Source organism: Passer montanus, unplaced genomic scaffold (genome assembly GCF_014805655.1).
Source record: "Passer montanus isolate IOZ18808 unplaced genomic scaffold, ASM1480565v1 scaffold4, whole genome shotgun sequence".
NCBI lineage: Eukaryota > Metazoa > Chordata > Aves > Passeriformes > Passeridae > Passer > Passer montanus.
In genome coordinates, this window is record NW_024368818.1 from 3,042,113 (window position 1) to 3,067,825 (window position 25,713).

At 41.0% G+C, this 25,713-nt stretch overlaps 2 protein-coding genes across 4 annotated transcripts in view; one reads left to right on the forward strand and one right to left on the reverse strand.

Annotated features, from left to right (window-relative positions):
• WASF3 (WASP family member 3) overlaps nt 1-23,241 on the reverse strand; it is a 64,413-nt gene extending 41,172 nt beyond the window's left edge. For 2 of the 3 annotated variants that reach the window (XM_039718780.1, XM_039718776.1), the window contains exons 1-2: nt 23,176-23,241; nt 4,163-4,253 (exon numbers count right to left, since the gene is read on the reverse strand). The gene's annotated coding sequence lies outside the window, so the exon portion shown is untranslated. Of the gene's footprint in view, nt 1-4,162; nt 4,254-20,444; nt 20,521-23,175 lie in introns of all 3 variants that reach the window. The other variant, XM_039718777.1, reaches the window with a different exon arrangement.
• LOC120506735 (putative HTLV-1-related endogenous sequence) lies at nt 17,439-23,253 on the forward strand. The gene is made up of 2 exons (XM_039718697.1): nt 17,439-17,444; nt 22,663-23,253. Exons 1-2 carry the CDS (start codon nt 17,439-17,441, stop codon nt 23,251-23,253), a joined length of 597 nt encoding a protein of 198 aa, XP_039574631.1.
• The last annotated feature ends 2,460 nt before the right edge of the window (nt 23,254-25,713 follow it).

The window sequence follows — 25,713 nt, forward strand, 5'->3', positions numbered from 1 at the left end:
TCTCCTGTGAAATGCAATTATTAGTTTAAAACTCATTCAGCTGATGAGATGCCCCAATCTAAGAGGAATAGATTTCTTAACTACAGCTGTGACCAACTGGCTGCTAAACAGAAAAAGGACTGCTATTGCCATCTCTGTGATGAGGCTCCAGGGGCAATGCTGCGGTTGTTGGCACCCTTCCTGAGGCTGAGAATCACAACAAACCAAGCAAAACACATTGTGACTGGCGACCAGTTTGTTTTTATGGACTGACAGGATGACTGTAGGCACAAACACATTGACTGCAACTCTCAAAGACCATAATTTAAAGTTATCTGTGATTACATGGATCTTCCATACACCCCACCAAATTATGTAACAAACCTATCAATGCTTACATTGCTCTTAACTACATTTCAAAATAATCAGTGTAATCTACATAGACTACAAGCACATATGGAAAAAATGAAGCCATTAGAGACTAATCTACACACAGTTCAAGAAGTAATTTAACTACATCAGTTAAATTTAGAAGCTGATTTATTTAATCATTGCGAAGGCAACCAAGATTTAAACCTCATCCTCAAGCAGATCCCTGTGCACTAGCTGCATAATTCAGAGGGAAGTTATTATGATGCCAATCACAGAAAAGTTCAGAGAAGAGGCCAATGACTGCATTTATTTGCAGAGATGAAAATTTCCCAGTCTCAGACAGTGATAACAAAGAATATTTCTATATGTGATGAGCATGCTAAGGCTCTCACAGTGCAGACACCAGTTTTAATGCAGAAAGGGAAGAAATTTGCTAACATCACACCCATTTTGTCAGGCTGCAATTTAATTCAACTCCATGCAGTCAAGTCCAAAATGTAAATAAGTGCATACTGAAAAGAGTTTAACCCCAGAGAGGCAAGAGCTAAGCCAAAATATTCACCCTCTCCTAACATCAAAATCTGATAGAAACCAAGAAAAGCCTCATCAAAAATGCATGTACCTGAAGATCAAAATCTGTGATCATTTCTCTATTCTGTTTTAAGTTAGTCTCTCCCAAAACCAGTTCCACCTCATTTTGGCTTTACCATTTGCAATGCAAGAATTCTGCAATACTTTTGCCTCTCTCATAGGTCTTTTCCCACCCCTGGGAGACCACTGGGAAAACACTGTCCTGCTACTCCCCCCATCCACCATTATGCAATTAGTGATCCACAACTTTTGGCTGGTCAAGTAGTCCAAAAACCCTCCACCTCTCTCCAGAAACTACTTCTCTCCTGCCCAACCTACTTTTCACACTCAGTCTGTCCCATTCTGAAATGCTGCTTTCCTTCAGGGGACTATTCTTAATGGTTTGTTTTAAATCAAATATTTAAGTTACTAAATAATTGTATAATTTAGCAGCCAGATTACACGACTGAAAAGTCAGACAGTACATGCAAAAGTCTTGGCACATAAATTTGGTTTAACCCTGACTGAAAATATCCAAGCTGCTTTCCCAATAAAAGTGTTTCTAAAGACTGGAGTATTATCCACACAGCAATCACAAACATAATTTTAACCTTTTTTTTTAAAAACACGTAAGTGAATACACAGTATTTTTATCTGCCAAAATAAGTGTAAAGGTGTATTTCTTAGAATTGCTTGTATGTGACGACAAATGAATCCTTCTGGTAGTCTATTGAATTGACAGCTGGGGCTAGTAAGCATCAGAGGCTGTTTTCAAGCCTTGCATCTGGTATTTCATTCCTCACTGCATGCTCTCTAACTTTCTTTGTGGACGACACTTTTGTACCATAGTGTTGTAGGTTTATAATGGACGTTTAGAAAAGCCAGTGCATGCTACTCACACCGTATGGCATTTTAAGCAATCCACAACTTTTACAAACATTTAATATAGTGTTTTTATCAACCTGACAACTTTGGGGAGCATTTATATTAGCAAAACACAGCAGGAAATCCAGAGAAGCAAGACAAGGCACAACTATAATCGAAGTGACAAAATGAGTGACTTAATTTCAAATTCAAATGCCTTACTACACATGAAGGTGAATTAAGCTGTTTAATATTTTTATTGTGATTTGCAAGTGAAATTCTTTGAATAGGAATTTAAAAAGAAAATACATTACATTTCTGTAGAAATCAACCATTATTTTAAGTACAAGTTTCACATTTTATTGATCAGGTAGTTTCCAAATTGTGCATCAAATCCGAATGTTTGTGATACATGAATGATCAATGTTCAACCAAAAATTAGAATTTGTTTACTAGAATTAGGTTTTAATATTTTTAAAAAAACTTAAAGGTTGATATTTTCAAGTATGTTCAGCATTGTCTTTATAAAACCATCAGTTACATTAAACTCCAGACTAGTTGAACACTTGACACTTCAATTAAACTCTACATGAAAGCTGGGCTTAAACTGCACAAAGAACAGAAAACGCTTGATAAAACTGCACTGAGAATGAACAGCAAACATCTCAAAATAATTTCTGAAGTTTTATTAATGGATATAACCTAGGTAAAATATTCCAAAACCAAGGGTCTTATTCCTGTAGTAACTAATTTCTATAGCTCCCCGTAAATAAAAGCAATGATGTTCCCATGCAGCATCAAACGCAACTGAAATATAACAGTGCTGTAACACTCACTGCTTCATTAAATAATAAGCTAATCTAATAACCTAGTAGTGAAGCATATTTTCAATTTTAGATACATCTATTTGGTTTACCTTTTTTTTTCTACAGACTACTTACTTTCCCTGACACATTTCCTCCACTTTTGACATTTACAGCAAGAGATCTTTTTTCCAAACAATTTCAGAATATTACCATTGATTTACCTTTCCATTTAATGGGTAATGCAAGAGGGGTAAAGGGGGAAAGAGTGGGTTTTCTTTTACCCTTCTCCTTCAAAAGCTATTACCATAACTCTCCACTCCAGTGTGCACCATATTGCTTCCTTATTCTTTCATTACTCAAAACAGTTTCCTACTTGAAATTTGTGAATGCACACATTTTCCAGAATTCATTTTCCTAACTTAAAGTAAAATCTCTTTCAGAACATATATGCTGAAAAGCATCTTGAGTATCATCAGGCATATCCCCAGAACTCAAAACTGAAACAAGCATAAGTGAATTTCAGCTGAGTGGGATAAAGTGTGGCAAAGGATCATAGCCAGGGATACAGACAGAGTCAGCTCTAGGACACAGGAGAACAGAATCCTAAACAACAGTCTCCTAAAGCACTGCTGCATACTTTGCTGTTTCTCAGAGACCTTGACGCAAGGCTGGCCATGGTTTCTGGCCAAGGCAGCACTGTGGTGTGCAATGCAGGAAGTCTCTCTTACAGGCAGCTAACACTACTGTTAACCTCAACCTCTCAGGAGGAAGAGCAACAAATCTGCCCTTCAGCTTCTTCCCCTGCTCAAAAACTTTCTCTCTCCCACTGCAGACACCAACAAGCTGCAGCTCGCTGTAAACACACACATGCACACACTTATCAGCTTACTCATTGTAACAAAATTGTCTGCACTTTGCCAGCAGTCCTTCATTAGCACCCCCAGGTGTGTCCCACCTCTGATGTCACACAGTGAGGGAAGTGCTATTCTTCCAGCAACGCCAACAGATAATCCTTATCTAAAGGTCCCTGGTATTGAGTGTGGCAGCTGAGACAGACTGGGGCAGGGAAATATTTCCCCACATAGCTAGTTTAATATCAATAAATACAAATCTTTTATTATCCGTTGCACTTTGATGCCAACAAACATTCAACTTCAGCAGATTTAGTTTAAATCTCTTAGACAATACATCAACAAAATACAGATTATACAGGGTAAAAGTAATTAACAGATGCAAATTTATAAATCCAGTAGCTCATGAACAACCATGAATAAAGTAAATTTATTTCGGTTTCTACACAATAAGATTAGTATTTAAACGCTACCAGTCTCCTGGGTGAACAATGCTTTTGACATTTGTTTCAGGGCCTAATACAGCACATCTTCAATATCACAAAAATATAAACCTCCTTCCAAAGGCTAACTCAAAACTTTCTGGACAAGTTTCTAAAATTCATCACTGGTCTTCAGTTTGAGGGACTTATCACAGTCATCCAAGCTATTTAATAGATTTACACAAATGCAAAGTAAGTGACAAGGAACGTTCAGCAAGAGCTCTCTTGAACAACTTACCATTTAAAAAGGAGCGTGGAATATCCGTACTGTCTACGCCTCTGAGAAAACAGCTGCTCTCTAACTTCCTGGCACACTCAGGTGGCTTTTTCTGCAAACAAAGACAAATCTAACTCAGCCTTTCAGTAACAGAATAATTAAAAATATGCATTAAAAGTGGGGCTCGCTTCAGTGATCAGCTAAAAAAAAAAACTTAGTAAAATATGCATGAGTAGAATCCAGACAGCTTTAACCATTTTGTGCTAAATATTTCATGATACAGCCTAATTTTTTTTCAAGGTAACAAAATAGCTTGTGTTATTTTATAATCAATTTTTAAATAGAAATATCAGCAGAGAAAGTAACATTTACCCACTTGAAGACTGTGGGGATGGAAAAATGATGTAACAGCCTATAGTAATGCACAATAAAACAGCAGTCTTAAATCCCTCTGAGATTCTTCACAACAAATTAAATACTACTGAACAGAAACCCACTAAAACAGACTAAAAAAAAGGCAATGAGAATTTCTTGCAAAAATTAAGTAGTGAGATGTTTCCATGAAAATATTACAGTTCCTAGCATCAACAGAACATTGTGACTTATACATTAGCATTTAGTCATACACTAAATTTCTGTAAATTAAGGGGTTTTGCAGTTAAGATATAAATGCCCTTTCTACAAGAACTATATAAAAATGATCTCTAAAACAGATCACTTGCTTTGAGGAGGCTGATACTACTACCAGGATTTTAAAAAGGTGCTACTCTGCATTTTTTTGCCTAAATAATTTAGACAATTAAAATTTACAAGAGGAAAAAAACTACTTTATCTCAAGGACACAATTATAACCCGTGATGTATAAGAAAGACAAAGCAACTAGAAGAGCAAGACACTGTTAAAGTCACCACAGAGATTTCGCAAGGGCAAGACAGCAGTGTCCTACTTGCCCACTGTCACCACCTGCCTTGCTCACAATCCTTCATTCTCCCTCAGAATACCAAAGCTTTAAGGTGCCCAGACCTTGATTCCACTAACCACTGGTGCAATAACCACCTATTCCAAATAAAATATTGGCCTCTAGTTAACCTGCTCACAAAAATCTACCAGTTGGCCAAGGTCTTGGTCCTCACTTAAGTGTTTATGTGCTTAGAGACAAATTAAAGACACACATTATAAAGGCTCACATATGTACAATTCATTCATGTTCTCATTACCAGGACAGGTGAACTATATGGGGAAAGCTATTTGCCTAAGTTAACACAAGATGGACGTGGAGGGCCACAATGATTATTAGAGGGGCTAAAGCACCTTGTCCTATGAAGACAGGATCCTAGACAAGAGAAGGCTCCAGGGAGATCTTACAGCAACTTCTGGTACCAAGAGGAGACCAACAAGAGAGCTAGAGATGGACTTTTCACAAGGACATGTAATGAAAAGACGAGAGGGAATGGCTTTAAACTGAAAGAGGGTACGTTTAGGTTATATACTGGAAAGAAATTCTTCACTGTGAGGACAATGAAACACTGGAATGGGTTGACCAGAGAAGTTATGGAAGTGTTCAAGGGCAGCTTGCATGGGGCTTGGAGCAACCTGACCTAGTGGAAAGTGCTGTGCCCACGGCAATGGAATTGGAACTAGATGTTCTTTACAATTCCTTCCAATCCAGGCCACTCTGTGATTCTGTAAGTGACTTCAACCAGCAGTGATTTAAGCATGCTTGTGCCTCAGGAACAGTAAATCTGCTTTAGAGCAAACAGCACGACATAAACAACACTATGGAACAGACATCATAGAGCACTTATAGCACAAGGTGACTGGAACTTTATATAGATCTTAAACCCTCTAGTACTACCAGGGTATCTGAGAATGTATTTACACATTACATTATCCTCAGCAGCAAAGGCACTTTAGGAAGTTCTCAGTTCCCCACACGAGTGGCACATTTTTGTGCACGTGCTGCAGTTTACTGCCATCATTTACATTTACACACTGCCTGCAGTGCTGCACTACATAAACAGGATCCCTGAATTTGTGATGAGAGAACCCCTCACTCAGATCAACAACACAGAACCTATACAGTGATGGAAAGAAAACTGAGAACTACCACACCGTGACGACAAATCTCAGCTTTCACAGTGAAAATCAAATCAACTATGTTGACATGTATTTCAGTATAAATCCTTACCTGGCTAAATAAAAACATCAAGACATGGTCAATGTCAAGCAGTTTTAGATCTTTGCTTTGCAGATTTTTGATTATTTTTTTAAATAGAATATTCAAAAAGGTCTAAGATAAACCAGAGACAAAGTGTTGGACTCTCTATGTGTTTCACATTTAAGATACATAGCTATGATGAAAACACAAGATACAGGAAGGAAAATATAATTTGGTACACCACTAACAGTCCAGCAATACCTACCTACTGCCCAACTGTGAAAACACACGCATTCCCTTTTGAATGGATTCTTTCTTTCCCATGAAATCCCCAAGAGGGGAAAAAAAAACCAAACAACAAAAGCATTATAAAAAGATTCTTGCTCATTATCAAGAGCATCACTGACTCCTCTGCCAAGTGACCCATTTGACGCATTCACTGACTAAATTACAGAAAGTACTGAACAGTTTCAACAGGATAAGAACTTAGACATGCAGAATGTGTAACACTGACTTCTGGTAAGAAATTTATATCCAGCTGAATTGTGTTTAAAGTCAATATTTTAAAGCTTTCTAAACAAAACTCCTAGAAATGAGGATATTATAGGCAAGCAATTTGAAGAACAAGATGTATGGCACACAGAGGATTACTTCAGAAATCCACATGAAAAAAACCATAAAGGATTTAATGTAAGACATAACTTTTACACAGATTGAGGATTAAAAGTATCCAAATGGCAGGTCATCATGAAAATGGTGAAAAAAGGATTCTATTTTGAAGTCTGCTTTCTGGGGTAGGGGGAGGGGTTTTAAAATATGTTTTCATATATGGAGACTCAAAGCTTACCACTCTAGTATGAATTCAAGTAACTGCATTACGAATGCATACACACAAAAAATGAAGTTATTTAAAACTTCAGTACCCATTTGCCTTGTTAAATTTGTGCATGTATTCAATCTCAAAAGCATGAAATTCAATCTTAGAAACTACTGTAACTCTGCAACACACGTTTGGAAAACCCAGACAGGTTCTGAAGTCTTCAAAGAGTAGAACCTCCCATCAATTAGTGGTTAGATCCCCCTTGATCTTATGCACTTCTAGAGTGGGATGGGGGCTTTTCTGCATAGGAGCCATGCAATCAGTTACTTAAAACTGAGGGGCCTCTCAGTAACACATCTAAGCAGCTTCCATAAGATTGATCAAGACAACTCAGACGTTTCTTATCTTTAACTCTTTAAACTAGATTGTTCCATATCCCAGTCTTAAATCTGAGCACAGAACAGGAGCAGCATAAAGACATGGCAACTCATGTTTTCCAGGTGTTCTTTAATTAAAGAGTCACTCACTGTTGTCTAATCCATGAGCCTACAACTCATGTTTTCCAGGTGTTCTTTAAAGAGTCACTCACTGTTGTCTAATCCATGAGCCTCTGCAGTATCCAGAAATGCAAAATTACTTGAGATAAACACTGTACTTGGAGTGGAGAGAGCAGCCTGCCCTTTGACAAGCCCTCAAGGGATGCTTTCCCACTCTGCATCTTCTTGAGAACCACTCTGACAGTCAGACTTAGTCACCACACCCAGTGTGTCCTTTGCCACCAATTCCTTCCAAGGAACAAACAAGTTCAAGTTCTTGAAATTTTTCTTCAGAGCACAGGCAGATAAAGTAAAAAAATCCAACCTGTGTGGAGTACCTGGTGATTCTTTTATTCCATTTCACTCACTGGATTATGGTACAAATATTCACTACTTGACTGAGTATAGCAATCCTTCAGTACTGGACAGAGGAAACCCATCTAAACAGCAGGCTTGCAAAATCCTACACATCCTGTGGAATTTATCTGAGGTTAAACACTTGATCTTCAGAGATTTTGCAATCTACAAAAGCCAGCCCATCAAGCCTACAAGCCAGCTAGTAACAGCAGTGGTTCGTCAGACATTCTTTGCTGGTAAGAAGTGTGACCATCCCTACATCTATCACCTCTTTGGTGTCTCAACAAGAGGCCTGCCCAGGACTACACTCTTCTGTGGTCAGCACTGACTCTTTACGGCAAATTAAACCCTGTAGATCTCTTGCCTTTGATCCAAAAAGAGAGGGTTCTTTCACCACCAGGAAAGACAAAAGGCCAATACCTCTGAAAAGGAACAGATTTCAGATGGGATATCAATATCAAAATGTTTTCAAACACTTGAAAAGGTTTGCTGGTAGCGTTCACCAACCCTAAATTCTCCACAGATAACACCCCTAATATCACAGTACAAGTCTTCCGTGTATCAGCCTGCTCCATCTCCCAACACAGCCCTGCACTCTTCTCCAGAAGGTGAGAGTATACATCTTTACAGAATAGCAAAGAGCTCCCTCCCAGCTCCACTCCTAGCCTGTAGAGATGTCTCCCTAATGCCTCACTAAAGGAATGCTGATGCCTTTACTCAAGTGGATCCCCACTCTCAGGTAGCAACACTAAAAATGGGTCATCCTCAGCAGACTGCATCCCTAATTTCAGTTGTTACCCACCCAGCATTACACAGCACAGTTTTTCAATTACTAATATTTAAGAATATGTTTCCTCAAATAGAAAGGTCCCTCAAACTGTACTTTCTGAAGCATTCAACCTCACTTCTTGCTGTTAGCAGGCACTGCTAAAAAGCATGAACATCTAGACAGATGCTTTGTGTAAGTACTCCAGACAGAAAACCTGTGGGTTCATTAAGGGGATTAGTCCAAGGCTAGGTGATGTGACTTTCAAGTTAAATGCTTCATTAAAGCATTTAACTTGAAAGTCACATCACCTAGCCTTGGAATTAGGTGACAAAAGCAATCAAAAAATATTGTCAGGTCATTAACAGCCAAAATTCAAATCAAATACCAGATTTCACCTTGTGCTGAACAAAACTTAATATTTTCTTCACCTATACATCTCCAAAAATAGTATAGGGTCATGCAGGTTGTACTCTACAGTTTCATAATGTTAGAGAGAAGTGGCACAGTAAGGGAAAAATGAATCAGCACAGGCCAAGAACCCTGCTGAAAAGCATTAGCCAAAAATACCATATATATACACACATAAACCACAAATGAGACACCTCAAGATTGAGAAATAAAATCTAGTAGGTTTCAGAATGTCCAGAAAAAAAAGAGAACTTAAACAGAACTGATGTGGTTTTTAAAAAGGGGAAAAAACACCACACCAATAAAGAAGTGCAACAGGGAAGGAAGCAGCACCAAGGTCCTACTAAACGACTCAGCACTGCTGTAGCTGACAGCCAACTTGAATTCCATGGAATCAGAATTATGCAGATGGTCACAGCCTGGATCAAGCAAGCAGCTGCTCTCTCTAGCACACCCAGTTCATGGCCAAGACACTTTTACATCTGGATCTAGCTGAAAGCAACAACTCACATCACTCTATGGCTAATTTCCCCACAGCTTGGCAGCAAAAGAGCAATGAAAAAACGTAAGAGCACTCAGATTTAATGTTTGGAGACAAGAAAGCATATCCTTTACCCTAGCAGAAAGAATGATGCTTTGTGATCTAGAGCTGGGTATAGAAAAAAATTTCACCTTCCCTGTTATTATGTCCTCCTAAGAGGCCACATCCTTTGTTTAAAAACCACAACTGAGATATGAAGCTTGCTTCCATTGGAAACTGCTTTATGATCCCTTAAAATGGCTTTTTAAAGTACATAAATAGCAAGAGGTCTAAAACAAAACATTGGACTTGTGGTAGATGATTAAGTGACTGCTAGGGGCGAATTAAAAATTCAGTGGTTTTTTCCATTACAGAATTACAGAATGGCTTAGGTTGGAAGTGACTTTAATGATCATCTTGTCCCAAACCTCCTGCCATGGGCAGAGACACCCTCCACTATCCCAGGCTGCTCAAAGCCACCTGGCCTTGAACACTTCCAGGGATGGGGAATCCACACCACTTCTGGGCAACTTGTTCCAGAGCCTCACCACCCTCTGAGTAAAGAACTTCTTCCTGTCCACTCTCTTTTGTGCTGTCTCAAAAAGCCTTCTCTTCCCCAGGCTAAACAGCCCCAGCTCTCTGAGCCTGTGTTACAGGAAATGTGGTACAACCTTCAATATTTTCATGGCTTTTCTCTGGACTTGTTCCAACACAGGAAATGTGGTACAGCCCTCTGAATATTTTCATGGCTTTTCTCTGGACTTGTTCCAACATGTCCACATCCTTCTTACGTTGGGGGCCTCAGAGCTGGACACAGCACTGCAGGTGGGATCTCACAAGAGCGAAGTAGAAGTTGAAAATCACCTCCCTCAACCTGCTGGTCAGGTTGCCTCAATTACAATACTGATGGACCTGGGGCTGCCCAGTCCCAAGTTGGAAGACCATGAGTGTGGGAACAGTGAGTTTCCATTTGTGAACAATGAAATTCTAAGGGACCAGCTGTATCAGCTGAACATTTTCAATTCCATGGGGAATGATGGGATTCATCCCAGAGTTCTGAAGAGTCAGTGGATGCTTCAGCAGCACCCTTGTCCATCATCTACCAAAAGTCTTCAGAGTCGATAGAGGTCCCTGCTGGTCCAGATCTAGTTTTACTCCAACTTACAAGAAGGGTATGAAGGAAGATCCAAGAAACTACAGACCTATTAACATTGCTTCAGCTCTTGGAAAAATTATGGAAGAAAAATTATACTGGGTAATACTGAAAGGCATTTAAAAAATAATGCAATTATCAGGCACAACCAATATGGGTTCACAAAAGGAAAGTCATAACTAATAAACTAATTTGGTAACCTTTTCCAATAAAGTCACACATCTAGTAGACAAAGGGAAGGCAGTAGATGTCTTTTTCTGGGTTTTTAGGAAAACTTGATACTCTCACAGCATCCTCCTGGACAAGTTGTCCAGCTGCAGGACGAGTGGGTTCATGGTGTGCTGGGTGAAGGACTGGCTGAAGGGCAGAGCTCAAAGGGCTGTGAAGTGAAGGGGGCTACATCCAGCTGGTGACCGGTCCCCAGCAGTGCTCCTCAGGCATCAGTTCCAGGGCCAGTCCTGTTCCTGTACTTCCCAACGATCTGGATGCACTGCACCTTCACTGATTTGCTGCTGATACCAAACTGGGAGGTGCTTTTGGCTTTTGTGAGGAACAGGGAGCTTTGCAGAGGTGGATCTACGCAGACTAGAACACTGGGCTATGATTTGTAGCATGAAATTTAACAAGTCCAAATATCAGATTGTGCACCTGGGACAAAGTAATGCCAGACAAGTATAAACTGGGAGAGAGTGGAATCTGGATTACACAGTGGGCACAAGCTCAGTCTGAGTCAGCAGTGAGCTCTGGCAGACCAGAGGGCAAACCCCATCCCAGGATGCATCAAACAACATCACTAGCCAGGCAAAAGAGGAGATTGTCCTGCTGCATTCAGTGTTGCTGTGGCCTCACCTCAAGGACCGTCTACTGTTCTTGGCTGCACAATTTATGAAGGGTGTGAAAGTGCTTGAACGTGTCCAGAGAGGCTCAACAAAGCTGGAGAAGGGCCTGGGAGGAAAAGTCCTGTAATGAGTGGCTGAGGACTTGGGGTTTGTCTAGTTTGGAGAAACAGAGGCTGAGTGGTGACCTTATTGCTCTCCACAGCTTCCCAAGGAAGAGATGTGAAAAGAAAAGTATTGAGCTCTGCTCCTTGGGACCCAGTGACAGGATACCTGGGAATGGTTCAAAGCTGCACCAGGGGAGGTTCAGTCTGGACAGTAGGAAGGGTTTCATCCCCAGGGGAGGGTCACACACTCAAACAGGTTTTCTAGAGAGGTGGTTGATGCCTCAACCCATAACAGTGTTTAGGGACATTGTTCAAATGCCTCTTAAGGACATGCTTTAACTTTTGGTCAGCCCTGAAGCAGGCAGGCAGACGGACTGGACAAGGGCTGTAGGTGCCCTCCAACTGAAACACTCTGTTCTCATAAACAGCTCTCTCATATGCACATACTTATGTATGCATGTAGCTAATGCTGTGTTATTCCATTTATAAATCCCTGTGTACCTACAGAAACAGATCTCTCTATATACATAAAACCAGTACGTTTTATCACTAGGAAGATATTTGTGAAAACCATGGGGTTTTCCTGCAATTTTAAAGTCTTTAAAACCATATAAATTGTTTTCAAACAGACCTCATACAGATTAATCATTAAAGAGCCACCATTTATAAAATTAAAATTCAATGCAATTCAAAGTTAATGACTCCTTACAGCTGACCTATGGGGTTCAATCAAGGACATTATTATGTAAAGAAATAAGGGGGTGAAAAGGGAGGGACAGAAGTGAAAGCATTTTAACAGGTGAAACTTACATATTTAATTACTCCTTACTTCATCCCAGCTGGAAAGCTGCTCTTGAAAGAGAATGGCATACCTTAGCATTAGCTACATGGTTCAGGTCTATCCCAGTTTCTCTACATTTTTTTCCCTCCCTTCTCCTTTTTTTAAAGGGCCAGATGCAACAGACAGTTTTGTTTGTTTCTTTTGGGTCATTTTTGTTATAAACATTTTTATTTATAAGCCAGTTAAACTAAAGCAGTTTTGCATGGATCTGTGACCTCAAATCTCACTCAATGTAGAGGAGCTTAGCAGTTTAGGAAGATCAAACAAATCACCAGAAATCCAGAAGTATGTGAAATAAAGTCCACTTTTTCTTTTGAAAAGAAGGCTGAAGTGGCTTAAAACAATCATGCCTGCTGTTACCATGGGATTTTTATGGTTTTAATTAAGACCTGTTTTCATAAAAAGGAATTTTAAAATACTTTTTTAATATGGGTAATGAAAAATATCTACTTCATTATCCTAATCACATAGCCCATCCAGGTCTGCCTTACCATCACATTCAACACCATACATTTGATACTAACTAAAGAGACTAGTTTTACCTGTTCATACTACATGTTCCCATAAATTCAATAAATCTTATCCTTCAGATTACTTCTCTATGACATTCACAGCCATGTTTAGTATTTTCTACTGGGGGGAAGAAGAGGCAGTCAGCTGCCACAAACCCAGCATCTTACAAAGTAATTTCCATCAACAGATTTAGAAACAATAACTAAGATATGATGTGACCACAGAGAAAACCTAAATTACTTAATACATACACTATATACATCTCAGATATCTCCATAATAATGTGACTGCAGGTAAATTATCCTAGTCTGGATTGGTTTCTTGTCTGCATCCCTTCCTCAGTCTTCCAACAACCAGAAAATACCCATTTCAATTTTGCCTTCCTCTATTAAAATTTTGAAAACTATAAATAATTTAGATTTCCAATAATTAAATACAGATTTACATCATGTAAGATGCAAATTATCTTGACTTTTGGGAAAAAAAATAAACATTTTATGTGGCAACTGGTTGCTGAAAGACATGGGCTGCCAATAAACATGCAAGAATTTTTTTTCCTTTGAAGAGCAGCTATTCTGTTTAACCCTATGTAGGCAGGAGTGGAGGCAGAGGATGTGTCACAGGAAAGAAGGGATGCCATGTCCCAGGGCAATGCCATGCTTGCCCAGGCAGCAGCTGACAGCTCCAGAGCAATGTGTGCCATACATTCGGAAATGGAAGCAACGATATTCTGGATATTACTGACCACTTCATTCTGGGATGAGAAGAGAGAAAAGACACAGGACACCCAGCACAGCTTCAAATCCACCTCTTCCCACCTCCATATAAAGTGCAGAAGCCACACAATGCTTTGAAGAGTAACAGCTCCATTTCCCAAAGGGCAGGACCAGAGCTGTACAGCTGTGACACATGGCTTCCTCTTTCCCTCTTTATTTAACAGCTGCTTGGTGCTGGCCAGAGAGCAGTACAGGAATAAAATACAACCAAACAGGGAGGCTCAATTAAAACTACTGATATGCCATGCATTAAGCTTTAGTTCAAAGAGCACCAGCACATGCACTACAGATGGGTGGAAGGCTGCAAGTAAAGCCACAGCAGATGCAGAACTTGATGCCTTTACTGTTCTACCACACCTGACCTCAGTTTGAACTGCTCATGTAGCTCTTCAGATGTGACCTCTATGACCAAGGAGTGCTCAGGAGGCGTAAGCACCACAATCATTTGAGCTGACCATTCATGTTATTACAGGTTATAAAACCTCTGACAAATTCTGCATCAAGTAAAATGAACTAAAACAGCTCATCCAAGAAGTCACGGAACATGGTTTGTTTGGAGGTTTTTGTTGATGTTTGGGGTTTGTTGTTGTTTTTTTTTTCAAAGCCTCCTTTATAAAGTACCACTTAAAACTATCATCTGATCCCAAATGATACTGTGTTTCCTTCTGCACAGTGCAGATGAATACTGGCTTTGTTATTTCAGAAAACCTTGCTGCAGATTATCATGGGAATCCCACTTTTTTAAAGAGATGACTGCCCTCAACACTTTCAAGATTCAATGTTTTCACAACTACCTCATTTTCAAGTATAACAACAGTATAGAGATATTTTGCCATTGAGAAAGGCATTTATTTAGGTGTAGCCTACTACCAAGTTAACATGTAAATAAGTCTGTTCTGCAACAAAACTACTTCTTATAGGCCAGCTGTTCCATAGGTCACATTCTCTTATATGCAGACTCACCAAAAGTTGTTTCAAGCCTACAAAAAACATACTGCTTAAGGTTCCCACTTTGGCCAAGTCTGTTCTTCTTTTAATATCCAATAAGAATCTGATTTAAATCATCAAGTTTAAATCATCATTTAAATCATCCTATATGCTTTGAACAAGAAAAGAGGATGAACAATTCATTATACACCTGCAGAAATGAGCAAAAAAAGTATGGAAGGCATATTCAGAGAACACTACTAATATAATGCAAATTAACTAATCCACAGTAGAATTCAATTATTTCTACAGTCTTATCTTCCTACAGTTAGATTTATTTTAGTATTTTGTTCAAAGTGGATTTAGAAACCTTAAAAATACACTTCTGACAAAAGAACTCGTGTCCTTCAAGCTTCATATTTCACACAAGCTTTTGTTTGAAGGTTTCCACTTATATTTTAGCTCTAAAGTATCAGGTTAAACATTTTAAAGAGATTATAACAACCCTCTATAACCCTCAATTAAATTCACTAGTTTTACTCCTCTAGATTGAACATCCATACTTCTCACCCTCACATTTCAATCTCCTGATGTTTCCCACTCAGTGCTAGAACATGTCATTCTTCTCCTTTCTTAGCCTATCCCTATAAGTGAATGAACCTACACAAACTTATCTGAGTAACCCAGACTGCTGTATGCTGTGCTTATTGTTCTGTGATGAGGCATGAACAAAGTTATCTTTGACCAACAAATCAAAGCTTCACTATTTAGACTGTCATCCCTTAGGTTCACAAAACCTAATTCAATGTACTTTCTAATGCTTCATATTCAAAAGCATTAACAGCAATAATTCCACCAGGATGAATAATAGTGGGGATACTCAAACTACGGATTCGGAGTCACAGGTCTTGCAGTCAACATCATTACCAGAAGTACAAAATAAGGCTGCATTTCTAATAACTGAACCTCAAAATTTAAGTTCATTTTAAAAAATTGGATTATTACAGGCTGCCTATGTGCTTCTCCAACTTCCTCAGCTCAGTTGGCTGAGAAAAACACTTGCCAAGCTTGGATTAGCATTTAGCAGCTTTGGGGCTAACTGTGCTTATTGTTTCAACCTTGAAAACCCACTGTATGGACACACTATTATATTTAAGCTTCCAGAAGCAATTATCATTTGATTCTGCTGAAAATACAGTTCTACTATATGTTTTGAAAATAAAATCACTTTTTCCTCTTTTAGAAGTCTATGATGATACCAAACATATGCTTGTTTTCCAAACAACAACTGTTTAAAAGAAAGAAAACTCTTTCTGATGTTCCTGCCAAAACCAACATTCTGTGGCTTAAAGAAATTTGATAGTAAGCAGTTCACTCAGCTAAGGGAAGAAGGATTTACACTTGGCAAGGATTTACACTTCATGTCTTGCATCTACTTCCCTCCGTTTTAAATTTTTTCGGGGATGTACGTGGCAACTGGGAAGGGTTTTTTGTTGTGGCTTTTGCTGGAGATTTTTTTTTTACATCTCCAAGTATTTCACTATCTAAAAATAAGACATCAGTGGGTTTTACTAGAAATGACACAAAGCAGAAGCTCATCATAATATTTGTCTTTTTTACAGGGAATACTAGGATAGAGGAGCAAGTTTCGAAGGGAAGTAAAAGACTTCAGAAAAAATGCATCAGCAAGTGTTTGCAGCAAGAGGAAGTGGAAGAGAAAATGCAAATGAGGAAGTGGCACACAAAACATTTAACAGCTTCATTTTAAAGCATGGAACAGGGAGAGAAGGAAATTAATTTGGGGTTTCAGCAGTCGTTGTCACAGGCAGCAGTAATACACAGCAGCCAGTAAAGGTGGTTATTTCACTGCTGCCTCATAGTTTCAGACTAAGAGACAAAATGGCTAACAGAAACATGCAGATTGGACTATATACTATATAAGATTTATTTCTCTACATTTCAGAAAGCCAGAGGTTTAAGATGAGAGTTCAGTCTGTTACAATATTTGACTCTGTCCTTCATCAATAACACATAGGAACAGTAACTGGACCAATTTACTAAATAATGTAAAATATTTAGTCCATTCCAAGCAGCTAAGACAACAGAAGCTCTGAAATTTTCCCCAGCTTCGGAGTATTACCTGCCTCTCCCCAGTTTTTGCAAATAGAGTTCTAAATCCCACTGAACAGAAACTTGCCATGACCCTCCAAGACACAGAATTTACTGAAGGTTGCTAAACCTGCTCCAGCATCAAGCCAACTAGTCAGACAGTGCTTCAGCCAGCTGTGTGACCAAGCATGACAGCAAGCTGCAGATCCAAGGACCTCAGAATTGTTAGTACAGAAACCAAAACAAGACTTTGCAAAGCACACACTTTCTCTGGTAAGATGGTAAGTATTCTAGAAAAAAATAAAAATCAGAATCTCAATGATGTTACATCAGTATTTCAGATGCAGCTATTTCAGGATGATAAAAATCCTTAAGGCTAAAAACTTAACCACGTATTAGTCCACCAACATGGAAGCTTCTCTTGTCAATACCAGTGCAAATCCAGTACAGAAATTCAGCAACTAGACATGAAGGTCTGTCTTTACAGCATGAACAGCTTGAGCTATAACTAGGTGTAGCTCCTAATGTTCACTGTGTGCTTGTGTGGAGCTACCCACCCTGAATCAAAGTACACCTGAAATTTCAGCATAGTCTACAAGAGCATGAGCAGTGCTTGATGACAGAGGCAAATGTTATAATAGCTACACTTCATGTGAGGGCTGAAAGATTATACCTCAGTGTGTTCTCAGGCATTCCTCTGGAAAGCATTTGCACCTCCTCCTTTCAACCTTCAGGTATATCACACTTACCATGCCCAAGCTTCACAACTCTTTACTAGTCATAAACATAGCGACTGCTACAGTGAACATGCTCAAGACATGTAGGATTGGAAGGGAAAGCTTCAAGAGAAGCAAGCTGGCTGAGCAGAAGGAGACAGGATCTCCTCCATCTAGGGACAAAAAAAAAAAAAAAAAAAAGCTGCTGAAATGCTAGTTCCTGGTTCCTTCTGCCAAAAGAAGAATGGATAGAAAGCACATGGCTTGCACATCTGCTTGCCTAGTAATGCAAATACCCTTCTCCTACTATTCAGTTAAATTACCTGACATTGTAACCAAACCACTTGTATAATTGTACCAAGACGTCCTCTTTAAATAGGACTTCAGATTTAACTGCAGCTCCACACCAGCTCAAGCTGGCAAGCAGAGGTGAGAAGAAACTTCAATATTGCATGTGCAAAAAACATTGATACAAGAGTGTCCTCAAATTCAGCACAAAATCAAAGGCTTAATTTGAAGTGATGCATTCTTGTCCATGTTTGCAGCTGTTTAAGCATTCAAAGCAGCAGCCAAGCTTTATAAAGAAAAACACTACTTTCCCAGGAAATAACTCTGCAGTAAATCTGTGCTGATATAAGTTCCAGAGAATTTCAACATTGTATAGAAAACTCATCAGCAAGACCTAACTGCTGCAGAAAAACAAACTAAAAAGCCACATTGCCACTAAAGCCCCCCTTTTAATTCACAAGTTCAAACTTCATTTATCCATTCACATGTAATGAGGCAGAAGAACTCCTCGAAGAAGTGTTTCCAAAGGCTGTTTGAAGTTTCAGAATAAAACAAGCTTTGCAGGCCTTGTCTTCTAGCACATTAGTCTCCACAGCTGCCTGTTGCTCTGTTACAACAACTCCAAGTCCATAGTAAATGAATGGCTTTCCTCAGCATCACTCAATATCAACCTTTTCAACTATGGGATTTCAAAACCAACATCAAGAAATTAATTCCAATGTTCAGTGGATACTATTAACATGTTTTGATGTATTAGGCATCACCCATTACACACACAAGCTCTCCAACTATTACTTGTTATGAGCAAAGTAGCTTGCCACTGTGAATATGCCCAAGAAACCTGGGATCCATCAGCTGAAGTACTGAATAACACTCAATTTCTCTGCTTCTAAAACATATACTTGAAAATGTAAATCAGTTCAAGCATGCAAGTGGCATGAGTATAATGAATACTCAAAACCAATATATTTAATAAATGTGGCATGCTATGCTTTATCCTCAGTAGAAACTCATGCTGTCCCCTATCACTGAATTTGGCTACCAAATCTCTATTAGAATAAAGAGATTATATTTGTTAGATAGGAAGGGCTCCAAGAATCTTGAAGGAGTAACTAAAATTCTGCTGAATTGAGAAGTCCACCAAAAAAAAAAAAATCCCAATACATTCTGGGTCATTTCTAGACGCAGAAAACACCATCAGTTCAATAGCAGAATATTTCAGTATGTGAAAGGAAAAACTAATTCACAACATGTTGAAATTCCAGACACCTATAAATCCTTAACACAAATAAAAACCAGCAAATCCAACAAATATTTACCATACCTAGAAGCCTTCAAAAAAATTCTCCAGCTACCTCACCTGCCAGAAATGAAGAAATCAAAGACAAGCTCCAAGTATGCAGCTTAAATCAGCACAAAGGCTGTTTTTTTTTTGATCTCCAGCTGTTTGTACAAATTTCTTAACTTCTTCCCAAGAATTCTGATTCTTCTTGTGGCAGAAGAAATTACATCCATCAGTAGCTAAAAATATTTCAGTTATTTGAATTTTCAAAAGAGGGGTAAAAAACAACTGTGCTTTACAGTTAAGAAAAGAACTCAATGCAATATTTCAACAACTTTTTTCAAAGGTTGGCTTAGTTCTAAACAATAGTTAAACATGAAGGAAAACATTTGGTTAAAATGTAACAAATAATTCAGGTGCAACTCGAGGTTATTGCCATTATTACCTCTAAAGAAAGACTAAGCTCTCCGGAGAGAATGTGAGTGCCACGGCACTTCTGCTACAGAGCAAAGGCTTGAGATGCTTCAATTTCATTCTCAGTCGAGACACTATTTTTTCTTAGATTACAGGTATTCTGTATGTGAGCCTTCCATATGGAGAAGTTAATAGCCACCCTCCACCTCCACCTTTTCTTTTAGGATAATAAGCAGTGACAGCCTGCGACTCATCATGCTCCTTGTACAGGGAAGCTTCCAAAGGCGAAGCACAGTTACATCCTACACTGGAAGACATTTGTAATCTGATCCTATCAATGATCTTCACATACTGCATGCCATTAAGATTAGAGAACTAAGAAATTAGCCTGACAAAAGCAATTGCTCCCCATCAGTACTGTATATTAATGTATTTCTGCTATTGAGATAATTAACAAAAGTTGGTATCATAACCCACTGGGCACGCACAGCCTGGTCAGTAACTTACACCAGCAGTGCAATTCATGTGATACACTGCCTGTAGCTCAGGATCCTGTGCAAACAAAAATAAAATAAAAACAAATCAAAAGTAACGACCACAACTTGTCTAATAATTTTAACTGGAGCCACACATGAACCAGGAAGTAATAACACATTCCATTTGAATGGAAAAGTCCAAGCAGAGTTGTATTATACAAGATTGCAGTGCAGTTACCAGACAACATTAAGTACACATCAGCTAAAGACAGGCCTGCAAGAGCAGACTGAAATTACCTGCAGCAGTATTTTTTCCTTCTTCCTCACACAAAGCAGTCAAGAGAAGAGAACTCTGGAAGACAGTGCTCTGAGACTGCTCAAAAGAACAAAGTACACTAATTCGTGACTGTTCATGCAGGAAGTTTAATAAAATTTAAAAAGAAAGACTTGCGAAGGCATGAAAGCTAATTCATGTCCAGGTCACATTGATACAGTGATGGAAATACTCAACCACCATCAGCTCTTCTGGAATCCTTCACCAAAGTATCTGCTCTGGTTCAGTTAGCTTTCCAGAAACCCTGTCCTTCTCATCACTGTATAAGACACTTCAGAACACTCTATCATCTGTCAAATGATGGGTTTTCTTTCTCCTTCCTCCATACAGCAATATTGCCCACAGACAGTGTCATTCTTGTTTCAGAAAAATACATGGCATGTACCTTCTCATTGAAGAATAAAGTAAATAAACCTGAGCTAAAGTAGGCACACTAAAGAGTAGCTGACATACAAGGAATTTATATTCCTACTCCTAAAATCATGTTTTACAGATAAGACATATACTGAAAGACAAAACAGGTTTATGCTGTTATTACCTATGAAATGTCACATGCGTTATACCATGTAAATAAAACACAAAGCCACGTAATTCATTCCTGTAAAGAAAATACATTTTTAAAGCACAAGCAGTTCTATTTCTGGCATGTAAATTAATTTTTAATACTTCCATGGACAAATAGGAAGATTAACAAAGACTATTCAATTTCTGTAACTATTGAGTATAATCAAGACTATTGTTTCAGTATCTGATAAAAAAATGTTTTCTATTTTCTCTTTATTTGAGGAAAATAGCCATGGAAAACGAGAAGAGGACTAGCTCAATTATACATTATTTCATGTACAACAAAACCTCTGTGTTCACTGCCTAATAACTCCATTCATACTGCCGCTAGCTATATAAACACAAAACTAATCTTCCAGCGAGGGACAGAAAAAGTTTGCTTTGCACGACTCATCCCCAGAATTCAGCTGGAAACAAGTCAAGTTTCCACATCACTTAAGGGAAACATAGTATGGTCCTAGTCTCAAATGAATAGCTACAGATAAAACATCCTAATTCTTACTAAGAATGACTTGGGGCCCATGGGCAGATAACTGTCCTTCCATCTTAGCATATTTTCTTCTGATGAGAACTTAAAAGGCAAAAAAGCCATAGCATAACAACTGACAAAGCTCAGTTCCAGGCTCAAACACAAGAGTTTAATCTTCAATCACTTAAGTTTCCAATCACTGTAACCAGTAACTTTCAAAGATTTCCAGCTTGAGCACTACTGCAGAGTAATTATTTTGTATCATGTCAGCCTCCATGTATTAGAGGCCACATAACTTCGTATCTGAACTACAGAGCACTGTAGTGTGGGACAGCCTACTGGAGGATAAGAACTGCAGCCTTATTCCATTACTTCATTCCTCTCTTCAAGTACACTCACTATTAGTTTATGGAAAATACTGTATCAGCCAAAGTCAAAACAACAGTCTGTCTCCTCTAAATGTAATAGTCTTTGATTCTCTAAGTCAAGTTTTAAAAAGAAGGCCAGTCTTGCATGATAGGCAAGAAAAAACAACCTCCTCATCCCCAGATTTAAAGTTTCATGAAGTTCCTGGCTGCTTTCATCATCTGCCCCATCTTTTTCTGATAGGAATACTGTCCCCTCATTCTCTGCAGTTTACAAAAGAGGCACAAAGAACTACGGCTTTTTCCTATTCCTGCACAAACAGCACACACACTACACCATTTGTGCTTTGAAGTGTTTTCTATCAGGGAATCTCACAACTGCATCCAATCACTCAAGTACCGGCCCCACTTCACAGATTACTGCTCAACCCAAAACTATCAGCCCTTCTCCTGTTATCTGCAGCGAATACGAAACTATATCAGAAAGAAAGAGCATAAACAAAGCATTTTTTAACTGCTTTTAGGTCAGTGTTAGACATTGAGCAGCTGAGATAAATCCCTGTCTTCGCACGCCTGCACTCACTCAGACTCCAGGCTTCTTCTCAGCGACACATTTACTTAAGAGCCAAGTAGAAAAAAAAAAAAAAAAGGAAAAAAAAAAAAAAAAATTAAAAAAAGAACCCCAAACGTGGTGGGGCGGGGAAGGGTTTAAAACTTCCCGAGCTGTCAAGGACTCCCAGCGCCCTTCAAAGCCAAAGACGATTATTTCTTAAACACCTGAAGAGCGCTGGACATCAGAAAGCCCCGGCGGGGCCGCTCCGGGGGCGAAGGCGAGCGGGGAACGAGCCCCGGGCGGGCGGCGGAGGCAGTGGGCGCCGCGCTCCCGCCGCCCGAGCGCCGAGCTCGGGGGCCCGGCCCCGGCCCCACGCACGGACCGCGGGGGGAAGGGGACCGCGCCCGCGGCTCCGGGGACCGGCGAGGGGCCGAGGCCGGCGGAGGACTCGGAACAAAGCTGAGGCGAGAGGGCCCGAGGACGGGCAGCTCAGCCCGGGCCAGCGGAGCACAGCCAGCAGCTCCCGAACGACCCACCGGCGCCCCCGCCGCGGCCGGGAGGAGAAAGGGGCTCCCGCAGGGCAGCGCCGGGATTATCCCCGCGGGCTGGAGACCGCTAAAAAGCGGCTGCTCCCCCTCCGCGCTCCTCGCAGGCGGGGAAAGGACCCTCTGAGGGCCGCCGCCCGCCCTCCTGCCCTCCTTGCACAGTGGCTGCGAGGGGCTGGAGAGGAGCCCCGCACCCACCTGGCGCCGCGCTCCGTCCCATCCCGCTCCAGCCGCCGCCGCTCCAGCGCTCCAGCCGCCACCGCCTTCGCGGGCTAAGCCGCCGCCGCCCCGCCCCTTCAGCCTCGGGCCCCGCCCCCTCACCGCCCTTAGGGTTCCTGCGCGAGGGGCGGGGAGGAGCCCGCCAATGGGAAGCAGGTCCCGGCGGCGCTGAGCGCTGATCGGCGTGGGGAGCGACCAATGAGAGTGCCGGGGGGGCGGTGTCAGCTGTCAATCAGCGGCCCCTACCTGGGGCCGGCGAGTGGCCGGGCGCGAGGGATGGCGAGTCCGCCCCTCCTCCCTCCCTCCCTCATCCATCCATCCCTCCCTCCCTACATCCTTTCATCTCTCTGCCGGCCAGCGGGCCGACACCCGCCGCTTCGACCCCTGCCCGGCGCGGTCTGGGTCCTGCCTGGCCCCGTGAGGCCGCCCAAGCGCCCAGGGTGTGGCGGCTGCCCTGGGGCTCCCTGACAGCCCCGAGACCCACGTGCCCCTCGGGAGCAGCCGCCTTTCCCCTCAGTGCCCGAGCCGCCCCTTCCCCGCCCGGCCCTGGCTGCGGGACAGCAGTGCCCAGTCCCTTGCACCCTCGCAGTCCCCGAGGCCATCAGTGGGGTCGGTGCTGTCACCCACGCACCGCCCCGGCCCCTTTTCTGCCCGCAAGAGGCCTCTGCGGCGCTTCTGCCCTCATTCCCGACTGCCACGAGCACGCCCACCCCCGCTGCCCTTTTCTTGCCCTTGCGACCCAATTCCTGCTGAATCCAGCTCCTGGGCCTCCGGGCCCCCAGGAGATCCATGTTTATCCAGACGGGCTCTCTCCCGCTGGGCAGGTGCGCTGCGGGGGCTGCAGCTGCCGGCCGGGCCCCAGCCATGCGCCCCTTCCAGCCGGGCCTCAGTCCCCGGCCTTTGTGGTTATCCCTGTCGCGGGGGCTTTTGTTGCGCGCCGCGAAGCCTTTAGGAAAAAAGTAGGTGGGAGTGCATCACGTGAATCAGGTTTTGGAGGGGCAGGGTGGGTAGAAAAACTGCTAAGTAGATCTTAATGGCCCGGGCGGCTTCAATAACTAATGACAACTAAGGCAGGACACCCAAGACCAGCGAGCTCATGAAGGTGACAACCAGCTGCTCTGCCCCTTTCAGCGGGCTATCCAGATCGATAGAGTCTCTGCTTGGCCTTTATATGGGACGAAAAGGTCAGGAAGACCGCCGTGATGATGGAATAATGCTCTGCAGAGGAGGAGCAGGCGATGATGGGCAGCAGCCGATGTAAGCGCCCAGCAGCCTGCCCTCATCCATGGGCTGCTCCGCTGCAGACACTTGGACCCCCAGGAGCGGGGAGGCAGTGGCGTCTCAGGCTGTGGAAAGCTGAAAAGGCAGCCATTCTCTCTGGAGTCATATTAAATAAATACTGTTTAGTCAATAAAAAGAATCACGGCTGAAAGTAGAGTTTTTTAAACACCATCTCCAGTCAATTAGCAACCAAAAGTTTACTGAACTCAACCCAGTTGAACCACTTCAGTTACCCACATCTTGCCTTAGAGCAAAGTTGCAGGCTCACAAACACCTCCTTTTAACCAAAAAAAAAAAAAAAAAACCCAAAAAAAAAAAAACACCACACAGGGAAGCAAGAACCACCACAAAACCTCTATATGTGGGATTCCTCTAATTCTCAGAAAAAAATTATTTGTATTTGAGGTACTTGTGTCGGTCGTGGTAAGAAGCAACAGCTGAGAACCACTGCTGTGCTGTAATCACTCCAGGTTACACAGCAAAAAGCAGCAAGCCAGCTTTGAACTGTGGATGGTGACAGTTTTATGATCACCAGCAAAGTAAACAGAAAAGTCTTTAAGTAACATAATCCTAAAAGAAGGAAGTACCAGGCTTTTTATTCAGCATAAGGGCTTTGTGGGACAAAAATCCTAAGAGCAAAATAGTCTCAAGGTTTTCAGAAAAATTCATTCTCTATCCAAAAAAAGAGTATTTTTCCTGAAACACATATGCAGCAAGTGGAAACTCTTCAAAGACTGTAAAACAAAACAGAAGGAAAATTACTTGCTATTGTGTAAAATACAGCTGCACTCATGCTCATTCAGTGGTCCTTTTTTTCATGCTAAAAATGGGGTCTTGAGGTTTTAAAAATATTAATTTCAAACAGACCTATCTCTACCAGTACTTTTTTTCTGCTCCATCAATACAAGTAAGTAGCCTGTGTGATGCAAGGTATTAATTAACATTTATTTCGTTCCGGCTGCTTCCCAGTCCCCTGGATTACTTCATAGCTTTCATTTTTCTCCTCTGTATTCCTGACATTTTTAATGCCATTTCTAATAACATCTAGATCTTGTAAGAAAGGAACTCAGGCACAGCTTTATTACTGCTGCTTTGACCTTGCTTTTGAATTTGCAAATAAGGCAAATCTGCCAAACAATTTGTGTTGAATTGGTATTGAGTTTTCATTAAGAGAAAAAGAAAGGTGGTTAAATTAAATGCAAGGAATAATTGAATCAGCATTTGCATGAACCAATA